The 20,066-nt window shown below is 40.3% G+C and overlaps 1 protein-coding gene across 2 annotated transcripts in view; it reads right to left on the reverse strand.

Annotated features, from left to right (window-relative positions):
• LOC121410064 (rab proteins geranylgeranyltransferase component A 2-like) overlaps window positions 1-20,066 on the reverse strand; it is a 58,595-nt gene that overhangs the window by 7,617 nt on the left and 30,912 nt on the right. For both annotated transcript variants that reach the window (XM_041601918.1, XM_041601917.1), the window contains exons 7-13: window positions 17,898-18,018; window positions 16,336-16,451; window positions 15,946-16,052; window positions 14,920-14,994; window positions 13,870-13,914; window positions 13,259-13,315; window positions 3,165-3,225 (exon numbers count right to left, since the gene is read on the reverse strand). In XM_041601918.1, the coding sequence (XP_041457852.1) occupies window positions 3,165-3,225; window positions 13,259-13,315; window positions 13,870-13,914; window positions 14,920-14,994; window positions 15,946-16,052; window positions 16,336-16,451; window positions 17,898-18,018 (582 nt within the window). The remainder of the gene's footprint in view (window positions 1-3,164; window positions 3,226-13,258; window positions 13,316-13,869; window positions 13,915-14,919; window positions 14,995-15,945; window positions 16,053-16,335; window positions 16,452-17,897; window positions 18,019-20,066) is intronic.

Raw genomic sequence — 20,066 nt, forward strand, 5'->3', positions numbered from 1 at the left:
CTTCAATGCCCGACACCGACATATCATGCTACACCCATTGCATCTATGACCCATATCTTCAATGCCCGACACCGACATATCATGCTACACCCATTGCATCTATGACCTGAATCTTCAATGCCCAACACCGACATATCATGCTACACCCATTGCATCTATGACCCATATCTTCAATGCCCGACACCGAAATATCATGCTACACCCATTGCATCTATGACCCATATCTTCAATGCCCGACACCGACATATCATGCTAAACCCATTGCATCTATGACCTGAATCTTCATTGCCAGACACCAACATATCATGCTACACCCATTGCATCTATGACCCGAATCTTCAATGCCCGACACCGACATATCATGCTACACCCATTGCATCTATGACCTGAATCTTCAATGCCAGACACCGACATATCATGCTACACCCATTGCATCTATGACCTGAATCTTTAATGCCAGACACAGACATATCATGCTACACCCATTGCATCTATGACCTGAATCTTCAATGCCCGACACCGACATATCATGCTACACCCATTGCATCTATGACCCATATCTTCAATGCCCGACACCAACATATCATGCTACACCCATTGCATCTATGACCTGAATCTTCAATGCCCAACACCGACATATCATGCTACACCCATTGCATCTATGACCCATATCTTCAATGCCCGACACCGACATATCATGCTACACCCATTGCATCTATGACCCATATCTTCAATGCCCGACACCGACATATCATGCTACACCCATTGCATCTATGACCTGAATCTTCATTGCCTGACACCGACATATCATGCTACACCCATTGCATCTATGACCTGAATCTTCAATGCCCGACACCGACATATCATGCTACACCCATTGCATCTATGACCTGAATCTTCATTGCCCGACACAGACATATCATGCTACACCCATTGCATCTATGACCTGAATCTTCAATGCCCGACACCGACATATCATGCTACACCCATTGCATCTATGACCTGAATCTTCAATGCCCGACACCGACATATCATGCTACACCCATTGCATCTATGACCCATATCTTCAATGCCCGACACCGACATATCATGCTACACCCATTGCATCTATGACCTGAATCTTCAATGCCCGACACCGATATATCATGCTACACCCATTGCATCTATGACCCATATCTTCAATGCCCGACACCGACATATCATGCTACACCCATTGCATCTATGACCTGAATCTTCAATGCCCAACACCGACATATCATGCTACACCCATTGCGTCTATGACCCATATCTTCAATGCCCGACACCGAAATATCATGCTACACCCATTGCATCTATGACCCATATCTTCAATGCCCGACACCGACATATCATGCTAAACCCATTGCATCTATGACCTGAATCTTCATTGCCAGACACCAACATATCATGCTACACCCATTGCATCTATGACCTGAATCTTCAATGCCCGACACCGACATATCATGCTACACCCATTGCATCTATGACCTGAATCTTCAATGCCAGACACCGACATATCATGCTACACCCATTGCATCTATGACCTGAATCTTCAATGCCAGACACAGACATATCATGCTACACCCATTGCATCTATGACCTGAATCTTCAATGCCCGACACCGACATATCATGCTACACCCATTGCATCTATGACCCATATCTTCAATGCCCGACACCAACATATCATGCTACACCCATTGCATCTATGACCTGAATCTTCAATGCCCAACACCGACATATCATGCTACACCCATTGCATCTATGACCCATATCTTCAATGCCTGACACCGACATATCATGCTACACCCATTGCATCTATGACCCATATCTTCAATGCCCGACACCGACATATCATGCTACACCCATTGCATCTATGACCTGAATCTTCATTGCCTGACACCGACATATCATGCTACACCCATTGCATCTATGACCTGAATCTTCAATGCCCGACACCGACATATCATGCTACACCCATTGCATCTATGACCTGAATCTTCATTGCCCGACACCGACATATCATGCTACACCCATTGCATCTATGACCTGAATCTTCAATGCCCGACACCGACATATCATGCTACACCCATTGCATCTATGACCCATATCTTCAATGCCCAACACCGACATATCATGCTACACCCATTGCATCTATGACCTGAATCTTCATTGCCCAACACCGACATATCATGCTACACCCATTGCATCTATGACCCATATCTTCAATGCCCGACACCGACATATCATGCTACACCCATTGCATCTACATGTATGACCTGAATCTTCCATGCCAGACACCGACATATCATGCTACACCCATTGCATCTATGACCTGAATCTTCATTGCCCGACACCGACATATCATGCTACACCCATTGCATCTATGACCTGAATCTTCAATGCCAGACACCGACATATCATGCTACACCCATTGCATCTATGACCCATATCTTCAATGCCCGACACCGACATATCATGCTACACCCATTGCATCTATGACCTGAATCTTCAATGCCCAACACCAACATATCATGCTGTACACCCATTGCAAGTATGACCTGAATCTTCCATGCCCGACACCAACATATCATGCTACACCCATTGCATCTATGACCTGAATCTTCATTGCCCGACACCGACATATCATGCTACACCCATTGCATCTATGACCCATATCTTCAATGCCCGACATCGACATATCATGCTACACCCATTGCATCTATGACCTGAATCTTCATTGCCTGTCACCGACATATCATGCTACACCCATTGCATCTACATGTATGACCTGAATCTTCATTGCCCGACACCGACATATCATGCTACACCCATTGCATCTATGACCTGAATCTTCAATGCCCGACACCGACATATCATGCTACACCCATTGCATCTATGACCTGAATCTTCAATGCCCGACACCGACATATCATGCTACACCCATTGCATCTATGACCTGAATCTTCAATGCCAGACACCGACATATGCTACACCCATTGCATCTATGACCTGAATCTTCAATGCCAGACACCGACATATCACGCTACACCCATTGCATGTATGACCCTTATCTTCATTGCCCGACACCAAAATATCATGGTTCCCCTTAAACAGTTACAATAAAGAATGATAATAAATTCTTACTTGTTGAGTTGTTGATTCCTTGATTGATTTGTCTGTTATTAGTATTCCTCTCGATAGATAACTGGAAAAGAGAAAAACATACATTATACTTATTGAAATCAAACTCTCAATAACGGTTACATATTTCATCTTTTAGTACTTTATCATCAGCGACTTTCTTGAAAACCTTGAATAATCCTTTCAGCAGCTCCAAAGGTGTCCCAGGATGAAAACATTCAGTGTAAAGTGCCTTGGAGAAGCAAATTGAATTTTCAACTATACATTGATTGTACAATATGAGTGTGCATCTTGGAAGATCTTGGTTTAGATCATTAGAGACCCACCAGTATTCCTCTTTTATACATTTGGGTTGGCTCCTATAACAGATGGCGGCAAGTGGTACAAAATTTCAACAAGAGTGTTGCTAAAGCAATCACATAATATGCCGCCTGTAAAGCAGAAAATAGAGTTATTGGTCATGCAAGAAAAGTGGAAGGTGGTGACTTCACCTTTGACTGTCTGACATCAAAATCAATAGAATTCCTGATATCTAAGCTAGTATCATACACACAAAATATATGAGCCTATAGGTTAAGTTAAACTTAAGTTATCCTGTTACAAGGACTTCAGAAGGGTAAGATGAAAACATGTCACTGTGACCTTAACCTTTGACCTAAAAATCCATAGGCTTTCTGGGATCCATGACGGTATCATACAAACAAATTATATAAGCCTAGAGATTATTAAACTAAAGTTATCGCATTTACAAGGACTTCAGAAAGGTAAGATGAAGAAGATGACATGTGTAGAGGGTGCACTGAACAAGAAGACGATATGTGTAGAGGGTGCACTGAACAAGAAGATGATATGTGTAGAGGGTGCACTGAGCAAGAAGATGACATGTGTAGAGGGTGCACTGAGCAAGAAGATGACATGTGTAGAGGGTGCACTGAACAAGAAGATGATATGTGTAGAGGGTGCACTGAGCAAGGAGATGACATGTGTAGAGTGTGCACTGAACAAGATGATATGTGTAGAGGGTGCACTGAGCAAGAAGATGACATGTGTAGAGTGTGCACTGAACAAGAAGATATGTGTAGAGGGTGCACTGAACAAGAAGATGACATGTGTAGAGGGTGCACTGAACAAGAAGATGATATGTGTAGAGTGCACTGAACAAGAAGATGACATGTGTAGAGGGTGCACTGAGCAAGAAGATGATATGTGTAGAGTGTGCACTGAGCAAGAAGATGATATGTGTAGAGTGTGCACTGAACAAGAAGATGACATGTGTAGAGGGTGCACTGAGCAAGAAGATGACATGTGTAGAGTGTGCACTGAACAAGAAGATGATATGTGTAGAGGGTGCACTGAACAAGAAGATGATATGTGTAGAGTGTGCACTGAACAAGAAGATGATATGTGTAGAGGGTGCACTGAGCAAGGAGATGACATGTGTAGAGTGTGCACTGAGCAAGAAGATGACATGTGTAGAGGGTGCACTGAGCAAGGAGATGACATGTGTAGAGTGTGCACTGAACAAGAAGATGATATGTGTAGAGTGTGCACTGAACAAGAAGATGACATGTGTAGAGGGTGCACTGAGCAAGAAGATGACATGTGTAGAGGGTGCACTGAACAAGAAGATGATATGTGTAGAGGGTGCACTGAGCAAGAAGATGATATGTGTAGAGGGTGCACTGAGCAAGAAGATGATATGTGTAGAGGGTGCACTGAGCAAGAAGATGATATGTGTAGAGGGTGCACTGAGCAAGAAGATGATATGTGTAGAGGGTGCACTGAGCAAGAAGATGACATGTCTAGAGGGTGCACTGAGCAAGAAGATGATATGTGTAGAGTGTGCACTGAGCAAGAAGATGATATGTGTAGAGGGTGCACTGAGCAAGAAGATGATATGTGTAGAGTGTGCACTGAGCAAGGAGATGACATGTCTAGAGGGTGCACTGAGCAAGAAGATGATATGTGTAGAGTGTGCACTGAGCAAGTAGATGACATGTGTAGAGTGTGCACTGAGCAAGAAGATGATATGTCTAGAGGGTGCACTGAGCAAGGAGATGACATGTGTAGAGTGTGCACTGAACAAGAAGATGATATGTGTAGAGGGTGCACTGAACAAGAAGATGATATGTGTAGAGGGTGCACTGAGCAAGAAGATGACATGTGTAGAGGGTGCACTGAGCAAGAAGATGACATGTGTAGAGTGTGCACTGAACAAGAAGATGATATGTGTAGAGGGTGCACTGAACAAGAAGATGACATGTGTAGAGGGTGCACTGAGCAAGAAGATGACATGTGTAGAGTGTGCACTGAACAAGATGATATGTGTAGAGGGTGCACTGAATAAGAAGATGACCTGTGTAGAAGGAACAGTGAACAAGAAGATGATATGTGTAGAGGGTGCACTGAACAAGAAGATGATATGTGTAGAGGGTGCACTGAGCAAGAAGAAGATATGTGTAGAGGGTGCACTGAGCAAGAAGATATGTGTAGAGGGTGCACTGAGCAAGAAGATGATATGTGTAGAGGGTGCACTGAGCAAGAAGATGATATGTGTAGAGGGTGCACTGAGCAAGAAGATGATATGTGTAGAGTGTGCACTGAGCAAGAAGATGATATGTGTAGAGTGTGCACTGAGCAAGAAGATGATATGTGTAGAGTGTGCACTGAGCAAGAAGATGATATGTCTAGAGGGTGCACTGAGCAAGGAGATGACATGTCTAGAGGGTGCACTGAGCAAGAAGATGATATGTGTAGAGTGTGCACTGAACAAGAAGATGATATGTGTAGAGGGTGCACTGAGCAAGAAGATGATATGTGTAGAGTGTGCACTGAACAAGAAGATGATATGTGTAGAGGGTGCACTGAACAAGAAGATGATATGTGTAGAGTGTGCACTGAACAAGAAGATGAGATGCACTGAGCAAGATGACATATGTAGAAGGAGCACTGAGCAAGATGAAATGTGTAGAAGGTGCACTGAACAAGACGATGACATGTGTAGAGGGTGCACTGAGTAAGAAAAAGATATGTGTAGAGGGTGCACTGAGCAAGAAGATGATATGTGTAGAGGGTGCACTGAGCAAGAAGATATGTGTAGAGGGTGCACTGAGCAAGAAGATGATATGTGTAGAGGGTGCACTGAGCAAGAAGATGATATGTGTAGAGGGTGCACTGAGCAAGAAGATGACATGAGGGTGCACTGAGCAAGAAGATGATATGTGTAGAGGGTGCACTGAGCAAGAAGATGATATGTGTAGAGTGTGCACTGAGCAAGAAGATGATATGTGTAGAGTGTGCACTGAGCAAGAAGATGACATACATGTATGTAGAGGGTGCACTGAGCAAGAAGATGATATGTGTAGAGTGTGCACTGAGCAAGAAGATGATATGTGTAGAGTGTGCACTGAGCAAGAAGATGATATGTGTAGAGGGTGCACTGAGCAAGGAGATGACATGTGTAGAGGGTGCACTGAACAAGAAGATATGTGTAGAGGGTGCACTGAGCAAGAAGATGACATGTGTAGAGTGTGCACTGAACAAGAAGATGACATGTGTAGAAGGTACACTGAACAAGACGTTGATATGTGTAGAGGGTGCACTGAATAAGAAGATGACCTGTGTAGAAGGAACAGTGAACAAGACGTTGATATGTGTAGAGGGTGCACTGAATAAGAAGATGACCTGTGTAGAAGGAACAGTGAACAAGAAGATGACATGTGTAGAGTGTGCACTGAACAAGAAGATGATATGTGTAGAGGGTGCACTGAGCAAGAAGATGACATGTGTAGAGGGTGCACTGAGCAAGAAGATGATATGTCTAGAGGGTGCACTGAGCAAGAAGATGATATGTGTAGAGGGTGCACTGAGCAAGGAGATGACATGTGTAGAGTGTGCACTGAACAAGAAGATGACATGTGTAGAGTGTGCACTGAGCAAGAAGATGATATGTCTAGAGGGTGCACTGAGCAAGGAGATGACATGTGTAGAGTGTGCACTGAACAAGAAGATGATATGTGTAGAGGGTGCACTGAACAAGAAGATGATATGTGTAGAGGGTGCACTGAGCAAGAAGATGACATGTGTAGAGGGTGCACTGAGCAAGAAGATGACATGTGTAGAGTGTGCACTGAACAAGAAGATGACATGTGTAGAGGGTGCACTGAACAAGAAGATGACATGTGTAGAGGGTGCACTGAGCAAGAAGATGACATGTGTAGAAGGTACAATGAACAAGACGTTGATATGTGTAGAGGGTGCACTGAATAAGAAGATGACCTGTGTAGAAGGAACAGTGAACAAGAAGATGATATGTGTAGAGGGTGCACTGAACAAGAAGATGACATGTGTAGAGGGTGCACTGAGCAAGAAGAAGATATGTGTAGAGGGTGCACTGAGCAAAAAGATATGTGTAGAGGGTGCACTGAGCAAGAAGATGATATGTGTAGAGGGTGCACTGAGCAAGAAGATGATATGTGTAGAGGGTGCACTGAGCAAGAAGATGATATGTGTAGAGTGTGCACTGAGCAAGAAGATGATATGTGTAGAGTGTGCACTGAGCAAGAAGATGATATGTCTAGAGGGTGCACTGAGCAAGGAGATGACATGTGTAGAGTGTGCACTGAGCAAGAAGATGACATGTGTAGAGTGTGCACTGAACAAGAAGATGACATGTGTAGAGGGTGCACTGAGCAAGAAGATGATATGTCTAGAGGGTGCACTGAGCAAGAAGATGACATGTGTAGAGTGTGCACTGAACAAGAAGATGATATGTGTAGAGGGTGCACTGAGCAAGAAGATGATATGTGTAGAGTGTGCACTGAGCAAGAAGATGATATGTGTAGTGTGCACTGAACAAGAAGATGATATGTGTAGAGTGTGCACTGAGCAAGAAGATGAGATGCACTGAGCAAGATGACATATGTAGGAGCACTGAGCAAGATGAAATGTGTAGAAGGTGCACTGAACAAGACGATGACATGTGTAGAGGGTGCACTGAGTAAGAAAATGATATGTGTAGAGGGTGCACTGAGCAAGAAGATGATATGTGTAGAGGGTGCACTGAGCAAGAAGATATGTGTAGAGGGTGCACTGAGCAAGAAGATGATATGTGTAGAGGGTGCACTGAGCAAGAAGATGATATGTGTAGAGGGTGCACTGAGCAAGAAGATGACATGAGGGTGCACTGAGCAAGAAGATGATATGTTTAGAGGGTGCACTGAGCAAGAAGATGATATGTGTAGAGGGTGCACTGAGCAAGAAGATGATATGTGTAGAGTTTGCACTGAGTAAGAAGATGACATACATGTATGTAGAGGGTGCACTGAGCAAGAAGATGACATGTGTAGAGTGTGCACTGAGCAAGAAGATGATATGTGTAGAGTGTGCACTGAGCAAGAAGATGATATGTGTAGAGGGTGCACTGAGCAAGGAGATGACATGTGTAGAGTGTGCACTGAACAAGAAGATATGTGTAGAGGGTGCACTGAGCAAGAAGATGACATGTGTAGAGTGTGCACTGAACAAGAAGATGACATGTGTAGAAGGTACACTGAACAAGACGTTGATATGTGTAGAGGGTGCACTGAATAAGAAGATGACCTGTGTAGAAGGAACAGTGAACAAGAAGATGATATGTGTAGAGGGTGCACTGAACAAGAAGATGATATGTGTAGAGGGTGCACTGAGCAAGAAGATGATATGTGTAGAGGGTGCACTGAGCAAGAAGATATGTGTAGAGGGTGCACTGAGCAAGAAGATGATATGTGTAGAGGGTGCACTGAGCAAGAAGATGATATGTGTAGAGGGTGCACTGAACAAGAAGATGATATGTGTAGAGGGTGCACTGAGCAAGAAGATGACATGTGTAGAGGGTGCACTGAGCAAGAAGATGACATGTGTAGAGTGTGCACTGAACAAGAAGATGACATGTGTAGAGGGTGCACTGAACAAGAAGATGACATGTGTAGAGGGTGCACTGAGCAAGAAGATGACATGTGTAGAGTGTGCACTGAACAAGATGATATGTGTAGAGGGTGCACTGAATAAGAAGATGACCTGTGTAGAAGGAACAGTGAACAAGAAGATGATATGTGTAGAGGGTGCACTGAACAAGAAGATGACATGTGTAGGTGCACTGAACAAGAAGAAGATATGTGTAGAGGGTGCACTGAGCAAGAAGATATGTGTAGAGGGTGCACTGAGCAAGAAGATGATATGTGTAGAGGGTGCACTGAGCAAGAAGATGATATGTGTAGAGGGTGCACTGAGCAAGAAGATGATATGTGTAGAGTGTGCACTGAGCAAGAAGATGATATGTGTAGAGGGTGCACTGAGCAAGGAGATGACATGTGTAGAGGGTGCACTGAACAAGAAGATATGTGTAGAGGGTGCACTGAGCAAGAAGATGCCATGTGTAGAGTGTGCACTGAACAAGAAGATGACATGTGTAGAAGGTACACTGAACAAGACGTTGATATGTGTAGAGGGTGCACTGAATAAGAAGATGACCTGTGTAGAAGGAACAGTGAACAAGAAGATGATATGTGTAGAGGGTGCACTGAACAAGAAGATGATATGTGTAGAGGGTGCACTGAGCAAGAAGAAGATATGTGTAGAGGGTGCACTGAGCAAGAAGATATGTGTAGAGGGTGCACTGAGCAAGAAGATGATATGTGTAGAGGGTGCACTGAGCAAGAAGATGATATGTGTAGAGGGTGCACTGAACAAGAAGATGATATGTGTAGAGGGTGCACTGAGCAAGAAGATGACATGTGTAGAGGGTGCACTGAGCAAGAAGATGACATGTGTAGAGTGTGCACTGAGCAAGAAGATGACATGTGTAGAAGGTACACTGAACAAGACGTTGATATGTGTAGAGGGTGCACTGAATAAGAAGATGACCTGTGTAGAAGGAACAGTGAACAAGAAGATATGTGTAGAGGGTGCACTGAACAAGAAGATGATATGTGTAGAGGGTGCACTGAGCAAGAAGATGATATGTGTAGAGGGTGCACTGAGCAAGAAGATATGTGTAGAGGGTGCACTGAGCAAGAAGATGATATGTGTAGAGGGTGCACTGAGCAAGAAGATGATATGTGTAGAGGGTGCACTGAGCAAGAAGATGATATGTGTAGAGTGTGCACTGAGCAAGAAGATGATATGTGTAGAGTGTGCACTGAGCAAGAAGATGACATGTGTAGAGTGTGCACTGAACAAGAAGATGATATGTGTAGAGGGTGCACTGAGCAAGAAGATGATATGTGTAGAGTGTGCACTGAACAAGAAGATGATATGTGTAGAGTGTGCACTGAACAAGAAGATGATATGTGTAGAGTGTGCACTGAGCAAGAAGATGAGATGCACTGAGCAAGATGACATATGTAGGAGCACTGAGCAAGATGAAATGTGTAGAAGGTGCACTGAACAAGACGATGACATGTGTAGAGGGTGCACTGAGTAAGAAAATGATATGTGTAGAGGGTGCACTGAGCAAGAAGATGATATGTGTAGAGGGTGCACTGAGCAAGAAGATGACATGAGGGTGCACTGAGCAAGAAGATGATATGTGTAGAGGGTGCACTGAGCAAGAAGATGATATGTGTAGAGTGTGCACTGAGCAAGAAGATGATATGTGTAGAGTGTGCACTGAGCAAGAAGATGACATACATGTATGTAGAGGGTGCACTGAGCAAGAAGATGATATGTGTAGAGTGTGCACTGAGCAAGAAGATGATATGTGTAGAGGGTGCACTGAGCAAGGAGATGACATGTGTAGAGGGTGCACTGAACAAGAAGATATGTGTAGAGGGTGCACTGAGCAAGAAGATGACATGTGTAGAGTGTGCACTGAACAAGAAGATGATATGTGTAGAGGGTGCACTGAACAAGAAGATGATATGTGTAGAGGGTGCACTGAGCAAGAAGATGACATGTGTAGAGTGTGCACTGAACAAGAAGATGATATGTGTAGAGGGTGCACTGAACAAGAAGATGATATGTGTAGAGGGTGCACTGAGCAAGAAGATGATATGTGTAGAGGGTGCACTGAACAAGAAGATGAGATGCACTGAGCAAGATGACATATGTAGAAGGAGCACTGAGCAAGATGAAATGTGTAGAAGGTGCACTGAGCAAGAAGATGACATACATGTATGTAGAGGGTGCACTGAGCAAGAAGATGATATGTGTAGAGTGTGCACTGAACAAGAAGATGATATGTGTAGAGGGTGCACTGAACAAGAAGATGATATGTGTAGAGGGTGCACTGAGCAAGAAGATGAGATGCACTGAGCAAGATGACATATGTAGAAGGAGCACTGAGCAAGATGAAATGTGTAGAAGGTGCACTGAGCAAGAAGATGACATACATGTATGTAGAGGGTGCACTGAGCAAGAAGATGATATGTGTAGAGGGTGCACTGAGCAAGAAGATGATATGTGTAGAGGGTGCACTGAGCAAGAAGATGATATGTGTAGAGTGTGCACTGAACAAGAAGATGATATGTGTAGAGTGTGCACTGAACAAGAAGATGATATGTGTAGAGTGTGCACTGAGCAAGAAGATGAGATGCACTGAGCAAGATGACATATGTAGAAGGAGCACTGAGCAAGATGAAATGTGTAGAAGGTGCACTGAGCAAGAAGATGACATACATGTATGTAGAGGGTGCACTGAACAAGAAGATATGTGTAGAGGGTGGACTGAGCAAGAAGATGATATGTGTAGAGTGTGCACTGAGCAAGAAGATATGTGTAGAGGGTGCACTGAGCAAGGAGATGACATGTGTAGAGTGTGCACTGAACAAGAAGATATGTGTAGAGGGTGCACTGAGCAAGAAGATGACATGTGTAGAGTGTGCACTGAACAAGAAGATGATATGTGTAGAGGGTGCACTGAACAAGAAGATGATATGTGTAGAGGGTGCACTGAGCAAGAAGATGACATGTGTAGAGTGTGCACTGAACAAGAAGATGATATGTGTAGAGGGTGCACTGAGCAAGAAGATGATATGTGTAGAGGGTGCACTGAACAAGAAGATGAGATGCACTGAGCAAGATGACATATGTAGAAGGAGCACTGAGCAAGATGAAATGTGTAGAAGGTGCACTGAGCAAGAAGATGACATACATGTATGTAGAGGGTGCACTGAGCAAGAAGATGACATGTGTAGAGTGTGCACTGAACAAGAAGATGATATGTGTAGAGGGTGCACTGAACAAGAAGATATGTGTAGAGGGTGCACTGAGCAAGAAGATGATATGTGTAGAGTGTGCACTGAACAAGAAGATGATATGTGTAGAGGGTGCACTGAACAAGAAGATATGTGTAGAGGGTGCACTGAGCAAGAAGATGATATGTGTAGAGGGTGCACTGAGCAAGAAGATGATATGTGTAGAGGGTGCACTGAACAAGAAGATGAGATGCACTGAGCAAGATGACATATGTAGAAGGAGCACTGAGCAAGATGAAATGTGTAGAAGGTGCACTGAGCAAGAAGATGACATACATGTATGTAGAGGGTGCACTGAGCAAGAAGATGACATGTGTAGAGACGTCAAATTCAAACCTTACATCTATTGAAAGCAAACTACTGAACTGTGCTTGGCATCTCTTATTTCCTTGTCCCCAGATCAATTGGTGCCATCTTTGGTGAATGGTACCAAATATTTGAGCCACACTGGTCGCAATGCATCAAGCACAAGCAGTCTATGTGTAGCTGATACATAGTGAGACTATCCTGACTTGAATTTGAGATTACAAAAGCGCCCTCTGCACTAACAAATAGTACATGATATGATAACCTCCTATGCAAGAGATATCATGCAGAACAATAATTTTGGATGGGAAAGTGAAAAGGTGTGACACGTTAATCCTGGTTCTGGTTTTTAAAATATAGTTCGGGAATCAATTTTATTATATCTTTATGATATATGAAAAGCATCTTAATTTCAAAGAACATAAAAGTCCTTGCAGTTTTCATAGTTTCTGTGTGTTGTTCAAATTTCTAACATCCATAATTTGTCAGAACAACAGATTCCATTAACACTGGTAGATTCAATAACAAAACTATTCTGCCTACTATGAACCAACTTACCTGGCATTATATGGGTTTGATTTTCCAATGGTATAGCTGTATTCCAGAATAAGATTTCTGAAACAAAAGATAAATGTAAGACAATAATATTCACAAAATATGATTTCGGAAATATCAGATGGACTGAAAGAGATTGTAGCATGTGTTTACAGAGATTTTATTATCACAAAACTCTTAGGTTTGCACCTACACTACATTTTACACCGACACTTGACAAAGCAATAGCACCACGTCAATCACTCACCATTTCTCTTGTATTTAACTTATATGAATTAAAAGAAATTTAAATTCCTTTTCCTTCTTAAACTGCACAACAATACCTCAGTGCACCTATAATCATTCATTCCAAAGTTTCCTGGTGGTCAAATTTGCAAAATGGGACTATGATATATATGTACTCATAAACACAACAGAAATAGTGAGTGTGAGTAATCACTGGCTCTCTCAATTGCATGTCACGTGTGTTGTACATATAACTATTATGTGAAAAGAAGCAAACCTTCGAAATGTCCATCTTTCTTTAAAATTTACAGTATTATGCTTGGTTGATTTTTCTCTATTTATTCAAATCCAGTTATTGTTGGGATGATCTTGATAATGCCATTACATACCTACACTTCAGAATTTTCCCCTCTGAATCAATAATGCCTCTGATACTGAAATAAAGAAAAGCAGATAACATTTTAAATAAAAACATACTTGATAAATCAATAGAATACACAAATATCTGCCTTTGACTCTGCAATGAAAAAGAGCGCAGAGTTGGTCAGATAAAAAGCAATCAGGCAAAACCATGGTCACCAGCAACTAGATATCATTACAGTTAACATCAAATATACCTTGTAAATCTTATGACATGTTACACATGCACATACACAATATTCATGTATTTTGTTCCCAAATGAGCTTACTTTACCCCCAATGACCCTCATGTCACCTGCATAAGGACTGCTGAAGATGAACTTATCAAAGTCGGTAATAAAAAATTACACACATTAAAATAAAAAGAAAAACACAAAAAATAAATTTTCTTTACTTTTTCATGTAATTTTATCATTGAAAGTTTGTTGAACTTTTCGACTTTTCCGGTCACAACTTTTTAATGGGAGGTCAAGAGTATTTGTTCAGTACAATAAGACAAACAATTTGATGTCTCACTTGACAGAAACGGGACATTTTCACAAAATGACCTCTCACATGGTCAAGATAACCATTTGAAATTTGATACCAAGTTGAAAATTGTCCCTTGTGATGTCATCGAACTTCTAATATGGAAGTGAAAAATCAAACTTGGCCCATATGGTCGAAGTAGATGACACATGCTGCCTGAGTATTACTGAATGAGAAAGTACAGACGGATGGACAGATGAACAACTCAAATATATTATGTACGTCATCAGTTTACATTGAGCAGATGCGAAAACCATATTCAAAACTTTAAACCCTAATGAGTGGGGAGGGGCAAATTGACCCCCCTCCCCAACAAGTTACTTTCAAATCTTATGCATCTTTGAGACGGAATTTGTGATGTCCGGTCTTGCAGTTCCGAAATCATGAAATATTACGTAAAGACATATATCAGACCCCAAAATAGGGTTTACTGCTACCTGTGTGTAAAGGCTTCAAAATATGTGTAATTGTGAGTCATTCCAATTACTTACTTATTTTCAGAATCTGTAACCATACTCCTGATGTGAGTCCTGAGTACATAAATACCTCCAAAGACTGCACACATTCTAAAAGAAAATAAAAAAAATAATAATTGTTCAGAACATAAATACAACCGAAGACTGCACACATTTTAAAAGAAAATAAACAAAAAGATAATTGTTCAGAACACAAATACCACTGAAGACTGCGCACATTTTAAAAGAAAATAAACAAAAAGACAATTGTTCAGAATGCAAATACCACTGAATACTGCACACATTCTAAATGAAAATTTGAAGATCTGGTATATTTTGAAATAAATAAGTCAAAGGGTGGAGGGAGTCTGATTAGAATCTTGGCTTAGTATTCAAAATAATCCAGCAAATTATTCATTCAGCTAGAAGTTAAATTTGTACTGATTTTTTACATTTTGGAGCAAACAACAAAGTTGTGTACATATATACCTTCAGATGCAAGTATGCACCAAGAGTCATTTTAGGATTAAGTTGTCTTATTTTTTCCTGTCCAATTTTTTTTCAATATTTAAACAGATAATTGCTTTTAATTTGCATTAAAATAAAAATCAAAACAAAATTATCAGAAAAACAATCATATATCAATGTCTTTAAAACAGATTCAATATACAAATGATCTATGAGCACGAGTTCATTACACAATTTATCTGAACTCAAGTTTAATAATGATCTGTTAAAACTATTACATATGTAAATAGCCCTCAACCATTTTCTTATGTTAATAACCATGTTACCAAGGGATTAATTGTCTATATGAGAAATCGGTTTTGTTTTGACTCGCATTCATTCAATTTAATAAACTCAAGAGTCAACCTAATATAATGCAATCAATGCAAAGTGTTTGGTATGGTAAAACAAATGTAGCCCATATACACACATGTAGTACAAGTACATGTATACAAAGTTACAAAATTTTATGTGCTCATGAACTGAAATACATGTGACTAAGTGCATCCAATCATTTGACCGTGATCTTAGAATGATTTGTAAAGAATAGAATACCTGCAAAAGCACTGTGGAAGTTCCCCACTGCCATATAGGGTCCATAAGAAAGCAGTATTTCCATAGCGACCTAATGAACTCAGAAAATATTTCATAGCTTGAAGTGCCTGAAAATACATCAAAATAGAAAGCAAAAGATCATCCAAATTCATGACGCAAGAGGTTTGCACTCCTTTCAAAACTCTGAAAGGACGTTTCACAGCTGATTGACAGGAAAAGTCACCTAATCTATGTGATGCCAAAGGTTTTTTTTTTGCAAACTGGTGTTTTAATCAGCATTTTAAATAGAAATATAGAGTGGAAGTGATTGTGATCATTATTATTATATATCATTATCATTATATTTATGAAAATATCAATATAGAAAATATCTGATAATTAAATTGTTACCTTATGAGTGGGAGTGTCTGCACAAGTCATTGCGATGGAATGAATAACAAAGTGTTGAAGAGTTGCACTCAACTTGCGGGAGTGAAGAAAATCTGCAAATGGCTTGTCTGCGTATTCTGCATTGTGAGGTCAATAATAAAAATACCAAGTTTCATAATTTCTTTGAGTCTACCAATTTTGTGTTGTTTTGTTTATTAAAATGATTACTAGTAATTGATATTGATAGATATGCTGGTAATTCACTCTAGATCCAATACCATCAATTTGTATGAAAGGTACACAAAAAACCCAGAGTAGCAGTTAACCCATCCTTCATTTTAGGGCATCAAGTATGTTTTTAATAACATGGTTATTCCGTGTCTGATCATGGATATTAAGTATCGAGCTTTTGCCATCCAAAGCCAGAGATGAAGAGGCAAGGAAGAGATTAGTGGAAGCAAGAAGCTGTGCTGGTCCTGTAGTTATGTAAGCATGAAAACACAGAGAGTCTAGTTACTTGTCTCAGATCCACTCTTTAATGACAGTAGGCTATGAAGTTCCACAAATGTACCAATTAAACAGTAAATTCAAGTTTATTGTTTAGCTAAGAAACAGGCAAATCTATTAAGATTGTATTCCACTACTTGAAACCTCTGGACTTTGCAAGTTTTATTGTATATTATTTGTCTATTAGGGATCCTTGGAAGATAGAGGAAGGTCACGTTGGACACATTCCGATCTTCACCAAAATAAGAAGAATACATGAACCTCTGAATCAAATAATCACCGTTGGTAAAGGTGATGGGTTATCTATCACTTTCAAGGCAAGCTGGATGACGCAAAATTTTTCAAGCAAAGCTGAGGAAAGATAACGAGTGCATCCAGCTTGCCGAGGATAGTTTGTATTGTCACCTGAAATCAAAATGTGAATATATGCTTTATATTCCACATAGGAAACCAATTTAAACAAAGAAACCAATATCCATATATGTCTCTACAAGAAAAATTTTTGTTAAAAAAAATCAAGGTTTCCTGTACCAACCAAAAATATTGAGGCAATAATGCTTCTTATAATTCAAGTGTGCATGTCAAGTGTGCATGTCAAGTGTGCCAAGTATAAACATAATGGATGTAGAAATAAGAGCAAGTTGAACAAAAACTTGACCTTTGGCCCCATCATCCTCATGAACACACATGTGGTATTACCCAAGGATCATATGTCCCAAGTACGAATATAATTGATCCAGAAATAAAGAATTGAGAGCAAATTGAACAAAAACTTGACCTTTGACCCACTCATCCTCATAGACATGTGGTATTACCAAAGGATCATACATCTCAAGCATGAACTTAACTGATGCAGAAATAAATGAGAGCAAGTTGAACAAAAACTAGCATTTTTGTAACAGACTAACATACCAACAGGAAAAGTGATTACTAGACTTACTAGGTCTCTGCCAAACTTAGTTCAGGTGAAATTCTCTTTGAAATTCTGGTAAATTTGAATTCAATAATCTGGATACCAGCCCTCAAAAATCAGATTGAAATTTCTTTATAAATACATTTTAGAAAATAAAACTTACCTTTATACTCATCTTGCCTATTCTCATAATCAAGACAAAATTCTATGAGTTTCATCAGCATTCTCTTCTCCAGCACAGAGACATAACGACTACTAAAAACATCTGCCCGGGAGCAAGGTACCTGGAAATATTAACAAGTTATTTTTAAGGCTCAATTAATATATACACAGGCAAAAATATATCTCAAATAATGTAATCTTCTGTCTGGTTACAAAATAAAAAAATTCTGGAGCAACATTGATATGTATGAGGAGGTCATCAACTCAACTTTTATATATGACACCACTAGGCCTGGGAGTAAACATCAATTGATCGAATGGTTCGAATGGCGTGCCGCCAATCGATTAGCAAAATTTACACTAATCGAATGTTCGGCAGATCCCGATGACGTTGGGATAACTCGAATACTCAAGTAATAACAACAAAATGAAAAGAAAACAATGATGACAACGGTTTTTGAATACTTGATACAGGTTTAAAAATGATGTTACCGAGGTAATTTTCAAAAATTATCAATGATTATATCACATTCACACACCAACACGAAAGAGATCCGACAATGTTAATCCCACCCGACCTTGCCCTCAAATACACAAAATAAGTCATTGTCTGCATGCTCAAAACAGAAAGTAAACACACAACCAGCTCACTTGAGCTGATTGGACCTTCGGCTTCGATAGCCAATGAAACTTTTGGGGAAACAAAGAAGAAGCCACGTGGTTCCCTTGTCTCGAAAGGTCATGACTTCAGAAATAAATTGACCCTTCCCCATCTGTGTGTGTGAGAGGGAGAAAGAAAGATAAGGGGGTGGGAGCTGGAGAATTCCTTTCATGTTTCAAAACAATGCAACCTTGTTTATACCCCCCCCACACAATCAAAACTACATTCCAACACGCTGCCCGCCTTCACTGGTACTTTCTTGACTAGTCTCCAAAATTAGACCCAGTTATACATGTAGGTTCAAATGATAAATTTGTAATTTTGAAAGGTATTTCAAATGAAATATTTTGCAAAATATTTTTTTTAAATACATGTGTAGCATCGTGGGCAGTGCCACAAGTGGAAGTGGGGACATGGTGTAGGTAAGGGATGAAATTTTTCAAGTGAAATGCTCCACCTGCATGTCAGTCTCAAAAACTACTTCATGAATAAGTTGTTTAATTAGGCCTGTATTCTGAACTTGGGCTTAAATTAAACCCTGGTTTAAAGTTGTGGTTTATTAATACTATCATTATTTTTATTCCATCTCTGGACGTCTACGTCTCCGAGAAAAGAAGCACAATGCGCATGTGCCATTTATGACGTATGACATATTTTCCATTCATGAATCATGGAGCTATTAACACAGATTCAGAGCTCAGGAAATATTACAAATACAGGAAAAATTATCTAACAGAATTGTTTCCATTTTGTCATGTAAAATGGTATTATACTGTAGTAATATTACGATCGTGAGAAGGGTTTTTGCATATTGACATATTGTTCCAGAATCAATCCTCACATATTTTTTTTAGACAAGTGCACTCCATAGAAAATATGGTGCACTCACTCATGTTGATGTGATGTCCGTCATTAAAAATGGAAACAAAATACAAATATTTCACATCAAAGTCTAAATTCATAATAATGATTATCATATGCAAATTATTGTTAAATTATTATGTTTAAATAATGTTCCATGGTTATTATATTAATATTGTTCATGAAAGCAAGACCTGTTTATGTTACGTTGATCGCGTCAATTTTCTGGTTTGATTTAAAGTACTGCGCATGCACGATCAATGACGATGAACTCCATTCATGAATTCACTGTGCAAATTATCTGAGCACGAACAGACGATTAAGACTCCACCTAACACCAAAATAAACTTCAAATGGCGAATTGGCATCATAATTACATAATCGGTTTCATTTGGGGGGAATATAAATCAAGTAAAAGTTAAGTATGATATTACTGTTTATTTTCATGATTGTGTGTCGTGATTTCCGAGGGCAAACAAGAGAATTATATCGAAACTTCATTGTGAAATGACTGGGATGGAATAACACTTGTCATAAGAGCCTTGCACGTAAACTTTAATGTTAACCTGAAAATGACCTTTGACCTTACCATGTGACCTCCGACTGCAGCATAACATGCAGGTCCCCCAAGTACATCTACCATCCAAG

This window comes from Lytechinus variegatus, chromosome 3 (genome assembly GCF_018143015.1).
Source record: "Lytechinus variegatus isolate NC3 chromosome 3, Lvar_3.0, whole genome shotgun sequence".
In the NCBI taxonomy this organism is placed as follows: domain Eukaryota; kingdom Metazoa; phylum Echinodermata; class Echinoidea; order Temnopleuroida; family Toxopneustidae; genus Lytechinus; species Lytechinus variegatus.